This window comes from Montipora capricornis, chromosome 14, assembly GCF_036669925.1.
Source record: "Montipora capricornis isolate CH-2021 chromosome 14, ASM3666992v2, whole genome shotgun sequence".
NCBI classification, from domain to species: Eukaryota; Metazoa; Cnidaria; class Anthozoa; order Scleractinia; family Acroporidae; genus Montipora; species Montipora capricornis.
In genome coordinates, this window is record NC_090896.1 from 28247612 (window position 1) to 28255111 (window position 7500).

General features: G+C 38.7%; 1 protein-coding gene across 2 annotated transcripts in view; it reads left to right on the forward strand.

Moving 5' to 3' along the window:
- LOC138032272 (mRNA-capping enzyme-like) overlaps positions 1-7500 on the forward strand; it is a 42376-nt gene that overhangs the window by 13960 nt on the left and 20916 nt on the right. For both annotated transcript variants that reach the window (XM_068879912.1, XM_068879913.1), the window contains 4 exons: positions 1516-1546; positions 2178-2396; positions 3174-3274; positions 3829-3930. In XM_068879912.1, the coding sequence (XP_068736013.1) occupies positions 1516-1546; positions 2178-2396; positions 3174-3274; positions 3829-3930 (453 nt within the window). The remainder of the gene's footprint in view (positions 1-1515; positions 1547-2177; positions 2397-3173; positions 3275-3828; positions 3931-7500) is intronic.

Consider the following 7500-nt stretch of genomic DNA (forward strand, 5'->3'; position numbering starts at 1 on the left):
TTGTCATCTCATTTTCCCTCATACACCATGTCTCATTTCCATATAACATTGCCAATCTTACATAACTCCGATATACCATTCCTTTCATCTTCAGTGAGAACCTTTTTGAGTTTAGCAACTCTCCGCATTCCCTGAACTTCACCCAGCCAATTCTTGCTCTTGCTGTCACAGCTGCCTCGCAACCACCACTTGCATTCACCCTATCCCCCATATAACAGAAATCTCTCACCGTTTCCACCTCTTCACACAACTCCTCTGTCGGTTCCACTAATCCATCAACTTGCTCCTTGCATCTTCCACACACAAAATCCCTCCCCAACCTCGGGGTCACCCTCTTTACTTTCACGCATTTTCCATGAATCAATTTCCCGCATTTCACCCACAACACTGAATTTGTCATTACTGGCTTCCCACAAATACCACACAGACATGTGGTGGATAAAAGGCCGTGAAAAGTTTGGAAACCTTTGGAAGCGAAAAAAACCGTTGTTCGTTTTTACTCAAGTGTATCCTAAAATTCGTGAAATTTGGCCTGAGGACTCCCAAGATACATGTACATGTATCCACCTAAAATACAGTGTGAGCAATTTCCGTTTTTCAAAATTGAATTTCTGCAATGGCCTTGGATGTTACCATTATCATTAATTTTTTGATAGGCATATAGGGAAGATATTTTTTCACAAACAATGCTTTTGTTACTGGTATTCAAATTTGCCAACCACACGAACAAAGGAACCTTTTTGTCAACCAATGAGACTCTGGTTGGCACATGAAGAATTATGACTATAGGTGACATCAACGATATCTTCCCTATTTGATGCAAAAGTTTTCCAAGCAATGAATCAAAATATCATTGAAAAATGCCGCGCAGGCTTTTGACAATAAACGTCTTGTGAATGACATCATACAGAAGGCTGCTATCCTTTGCATTATAATTTAATACATGTATCAGATAAATGCGATCAGAGAGACATCGGGCACTCAAGGTTCTTGGACCCTGCTCTAATCTGTTGATTCGACAAACTGAAAAAGAAAATATATTCCCTGGAAAGTGCATTTCATGAATTTTCATTGGTTGTACGGTTTATGGCTGGTGCACCTCACAAAGCATGTTAAAAAGGTTGTTCGCAAAGGACACCTGCGAAGGTCTACTGTAACCTTAAGGTAGAAAATGAAGGTTTCGTTGTTGTCCGCTCACATTGTGGTTAAAGCCTGACAATTGGTCATTTCATGTCGTTGTTTTGTGAAGCATGACAAAGAATGCACTAAAATGCATGCTGCCTGCACAATTAATTTTGTTTAAAACCAGTAATGCTCTTGCTGTGTGGCATTGTTTTGCCATAGGCATTTTCTTGTTGTTGCTTAATTTCCCTATTCTCTATATACAACATACATGTATGTATGAACTTAAATTTGTTAGTATCATTCCATGTTGCCTATTCTGTAGCATTAAACTGTATTAAAATGACAACGTGGTTTAAAGATGTGTTGTTTTTCTTTTTGATATATTTACAGTGTTGAGGCAGCAATACAGAGCTTTGCCCAGGTTTGTGCGTACAGTACTACACAATGTTAACTTCTCTGACACTGGAGGGAGGTTGCCATTGTGTTCCATTAATTTTATAAAAATGACAATGTGTTGTAAATCATTGCGGTCCTCGTCAACCTCCTCCTTTACACTGTACAAGTACAGGTATGTGCCATCCAACCGATTCTCTTGATTCTTTGTAAGAGTCCATGTTTCTGCTGCCTATGAAACAACAATGGCAAATATTTTTGTTGTAATTATTGCTAAATATAACCTCTGGAGAGAATCCCAGCTGGTGGGAGGCAGATCAATGGTTTGCCATTAAGCACCAACCAAAGGGTTTAATTCAACCGGGTGATCCCGGCAGACCAATTCCAACTACATGAAGTTGTAAGAGTGGAACTAGTCCTAAGAACCTTAAGATCAGAGTTGACCAAAACAGTAATTTAAAATTATTGTGATCTTCATTTCCCTGTTGTCATCAGGAAGAGTCCCTAACCTTAACCCAAACCCTAACCCAGACCTAATCTTCCCTCACCCCTAGAATACTATAGACATGTCGTATTGGATATGCTCAAGCCTACATGTAGTGTCCCAACCACTCTTCCTCCTTATTGTAACAGTAATATAATTTTAATATACCTTGTAGTGTCGACCACCAGGTATCTATAAATCCCATTACCTGCAAGACCTTGTCAGTCGCTATGGAGACTCAAGGGAAGTTGTTGCTGCTCCAGAGCTCCCTGATTGGTGTCTTGAGGAGGAAGAAGCTTTGAGTGACAATGAACTCCAGAATGGTCAAACTGCAGAAGATGGGAGTCGGCCAGATGGGAGTAGGAAGAGATTCAAACGAGATCCCAGGTTAAAGGTGACTGATTCAGAATACATGTATCTTGGACATGTGAATTTTCCTTGTTGTGTGCCTCTCCAGAAAAATCACTGCCTTTTGGGCATGAAAAGGTTAAGGAAATGGTAATTTTTTATCCCAGTTAAACAGACATATTATTCAAAATAACCCACAGTATGAAAGTCAAAAGTTCTTTTTCTGTTCAGATTAGCACTCAGACTTTGCTATGTAAGTTTGCTTGAGTCATCACTGATGAAGGAAATTAATCTTCTCAGAATTTAAGTAGAAGCAGAACATACATGTACATTGTAACAATGGCACTGGTCTTGATTTCTTTCTCTCTTTTGCTGGCAAACCAGTGTCACCAGAAAAGTTCAAAAACTGGTGACTAACATTATTACTGGTTTTACAATACAATACATGTACATACAATAAATACTTAATTGACCGCTCCCCATAGGGACTTTTCAGGGCCAATGAAACACAATCAACGAAATGACAGAACACAATAACAACAACTGTTGAGAATCCCAACTGGCCGGAGGCAAACCAGTTGGCTATTTACAAGTGCAGCTGGGAAGTTGAACCAGGGACTACCAGGAACAAATTCAACGAGTGATTAGAATGGGTCTTGAACCCGGGATATCCGGATCTCAAGGCAAGCACCCTAACCACTGGGCCACACTGCCTCGGTTTTCAGCATGCTTTTAAAAATCTGTGGTGCTTAACTCACCATCTCTTTGTGTTGAACTTTAAGTGTGTTCTTCTAATAAATTAATTATTCTATAAAATCAATAGGAAGCAAAGTTCGTGGAAGAAGTGGATGGTGTGGAGGTTGTGCAGTCCCCGAAAAGAGAGGAAATCCAAGAGATCTGTGAGAAAATGTGCTCATGGGAAAGGTAGTAAGAATTATTTTACACATGTATCTTCTTCTATTTCCTTATTCAGAGTATCTATGTGACAATTATTGTCCGTAATAATCACTTTTATTTAATGTTAAATGCAATGTTCAAAAATTAAAAGTGCTTACTAGTTAGTTTTGGATAATTGACTTGAAATAAAAATTGGAAGCCCAATACATGTATGTGAGAGTTGTTTGTTTTTATTTGAGAAATTCCAGACTGAGTGATGGACTTTCGTGTATAATGCACAATTACTTCACTAGTCCATATTGTCTCCTTCTTCATCAACTTAAAAGAGAAGGTTCTAGTGGGTACTGTGCATAACTGACAACAATGGTAATTGCTGTATATCGTAAGCACAGTGTGTTGATGCTGTTGACACATTGCATAATTATTATCTGAATAGTTATCAATAGTCTCAATTGTTATTGTTATTATTATTTATTGTTATTGTTAAGGGTCTATCGGCACTCAAGAACTTTTGAAATTCAAACTGGAAGTATTTATTTCAATGGATTGCAGTGCCTGATGTTTTTCCCCTCTGTTTACAGCGGTGGCTTTCCTGGAAGTCAGCCGGTATCGATGGATGTACAAAACATAAAGCTCCTACATGAAAAACCCTACAGAGTGAGTTGGAAAGCTGATGGTGTCAGGTGAGAGCTCTCCTTTCTTTTAGTCGTAATATATCATAATAATTATGTCACACCTTTGTTCCATGTGCGAATCTCTGCAAGTACCGCAAACACCCATAGATAGGCCGTACCTTTTTTCCAAAAACTTTTTGCAAGAAAGCGGGAGTGCAGCTTATCTGCAGGAACATCTAATGCCTGGTTACTAAGCTACCAATTTTCCAGCCACATTCTTGTTGTAATGCAAAAATCCATGGAAAAATTGCGTTGACTGAAGAAATTCCTGTCAACAAATACCAGAAAAAGATCAATCATGTGTCAAAGTTGGTAGAAACGATGTTCATTTTAAAGTGCTAAAATTGTGGTAAGACTCTGAAGTGTTTCTGTTGCAATGTTAATAGTGAATTTACGTTCCATGAACAGTGGATGAAGAGGACTTCTAAAGACTGGACTTTGGATTTCTTTTGATTTCATTCAAAACACGTTTTCCATAATTTGAGCTGCTAAATTCAGGGTGCGGCTTATCTGCGGGTGTTTACAGTATCCTAAAATTATTTTAAAGTACCAGTATTACTTGGGACAAGTTGTGCTTGAAAAATTCAGATGGGCTTGGAGTGTTGCCCACTCCTGCCATAAATAATAATGATAATGATAATGATAATGATGATAATAATAATAATAATAGTAATAATAACAGTAATAATAATAATATGTAATATATAATTAATAATAATGATAATAATGATAGCTGAAAAAGAGAAAGAAAAGATTAAAAAGTATCAAGATCTCAAGAGAGAAATAACAAGATTGTGGAAAACCAAGGCTTATGTTGTGCCTGTGGTAGTAGGTGCACTTGGCATGATTCTGAAAAATCTTAAACAGCACTTATAATAATTATTAGTGCCACTGTTAAGGTTGAATTATTACAGAAGGCAGCATTACTTGGAACGGGAAGACTGCTAAGGAAAGTGCTCTAAGGAAAGGCTGAGGCTGTACAGTAGGCTACAGCTTACCTTCGGGACTTGTAACTTTACTAAGGGTCATCTTTTTGTGGAATTAGATTAATAATAATAATAATGATAATAACACTGAGGGACTTATTATGGCTGCACAGAGCCAGTCGCTCCGAACAAATGCTATCAAGGCGAAGATAGACAAGACCCAGAAGGATCCTTTGTGCAGATTATGCTAGAAAAATGATGAGACCATAAATCACATACTAAGTGAATGTCCAAAGCTACATTGTAGCCCAGATGGAATACAAGCGCCGTCATGACAATGTGGCCAAAGGTACCCATGGCGACCTTTGGAAGCACTATGGAGTTGACTGTGGAGATAAGTGGTATGAGCACTCCCCAGAACCAGTGGAAAACACGAATGTAAAGATTTAGTGGGATTTCACTATCCAGACTGACAAGAAGATGCCACACAACAGACCCGACATTGCATTTGTTGACAAGACCAACGAGATATGCCATATTATTGACGTAGCGTGCCCGGGTGATTGCAGAATCGCTCTGAAGGAGAACGAAAAAGTCGACAAAATACCGGGACTTAGCAATTGAGATTAAAACCTCTGGCACTTGAAGAAAGTTGTAATCACTCTGATTGTCATAGGGGCATTGGGGAGTTTCACAGCCAAGAAGGAAAAGTATTTGGCAGATATCCACGTTGGGCTTAAGGTCCATACAATGCAGAAGACCGTTCTTTTAGGATCAGCAAGGATCCTAAAAAGAGTACCGTAGTATAATAATAATAATAATAATAATAATAATAATAATAATAATAATAATAATAATAATAATAATAACGACACCAGATATTAATCATCTATTAAATATGGATGACCTCAAAACGTATGCCAAGAATGACCAAGAACAAACTGGCCTTCTGACCATCGTAAAAGGCTTCAGTGATGATATAAAAATGGAGTTCGGACCAGACAAAATGCCAAAGCTACCTTCAAAAAAAGGGAACCGAAAACATCTAGATTGATCTACACACCACCTTTCAAGACTTACAACAAGAAGGCACATACAAATACCTAGTAGGCAACTGCAAGAAACATGCGGCCTTCGGCCTCAAATGAAAACCCTGAGATGTACCCCATAGGACAAACCACAATACTGGCACTCAACTGCCCTACCCTTTGCGATTATTGTGTGGGTTCTTTAACGTCTCACAGGGTTATGAGCATTGAAGCGTTGTGAGATGAGACCCACACTGTAGTGTTGTTTAGACTGGAGAGTCTATCCATTTGTGGATGCCAGTACAGAAGCAACACTTTTTTGCCTCGGTTATTTAAAGACCCTAATGTCGCGCAGTTTGGTCTGACTGGAGTTTGAACCCAAGCCTTCCTTCACGGTAGTCGCGGCTCAAGCAATGCAACTGAGCTAACCAATCTCTCTACTGACCACTGATCTGCTTGGAATTTGAGCTGATCGTTGAGAAGATGATTATCAACAAAAAAGGGTGTCGAAATAAATACTAAGTTCTTGCAGCTTGTTCCAGTGATGCAAACTGAACATTCTTTGTTTTGGAGGAACTTTCAGTACTGACTAATAGATTGTTTAAATGGATGAAAATATGTTTTGTCGCCCTAAGTTACTGGCTACTGGAACACATCCTTGCCATGTTACTGGTTTATCGTCTTGGTCAACTGGCCAACTGGCCAAATATTTACTATGGGTGAATCTTCAGTTTAAAAAAAGATATCTTTGATTGTTCTCTTTAAATTCTTAATCACTGATTCTTTCCTCGCAGTTTCAGCGGAAAAACATTTCCATGGCATAGCCCGTAAAAAACGTCTTATATCTTATTTAGCATTTGCAATAGGAGACTGTGGCTCGACTAGCTTCATGAATAACACATTTATTTTAGCGCTCAGTAGTATTTATTTTAGTGATCACTAGAAAATTCGTGCCTCTTCCCTAACCAACAAGGATGAGGATGATAAACCGTAGACCCAGTCGGACAGCCCTTGTTCACAAGGACTGAACCACCGACCGCTTTGCTCAATAGGCCATTTCCGAGTTCATGTCTGCCTTCTCTTCTCTTCTACTTTACATATGAGTGAAAACTAATTTTCGTAAGATAAACTTCGCACTTAGACTCGCTTTGAAGAGGAGGCAGACATGAACTCGGAAATGTCCTGTGGGTTGAACATCGGTGTACTATGTGGGAGCTCCGGCTGTACCGAAACTCAGGGTCCTTTATTAACGGAGGAGAAAGTGCTGCCTTTTTATTGATATCTGCAAGTGGTGAGGCTTCCAAGTGTTCTCGGATAAGTACTTAAAACCGTAGGCCCGTCTCCCAACATTTGTTAATAAGTTTTGCAGGATATTAAAAATGCACACACTATTAAATTAAGGTAGCTCTGAATTGGCGCCCAAGAATTTTTAAAAAATTTGGTAATAGTTCTATCTCAGATTGCTTATCACTATTCTTCAATAATGGGGGTCACCGAGTTAATTTTTGAAATATAAGCACAGACGACATACAGAGTGTTTTTGGAGAGCTTTCATGTTGCCATGGTAATCTAATAGGTCACAATGTTAAGCAATAATTTGTGTTTCATATGGAACATGACATTGC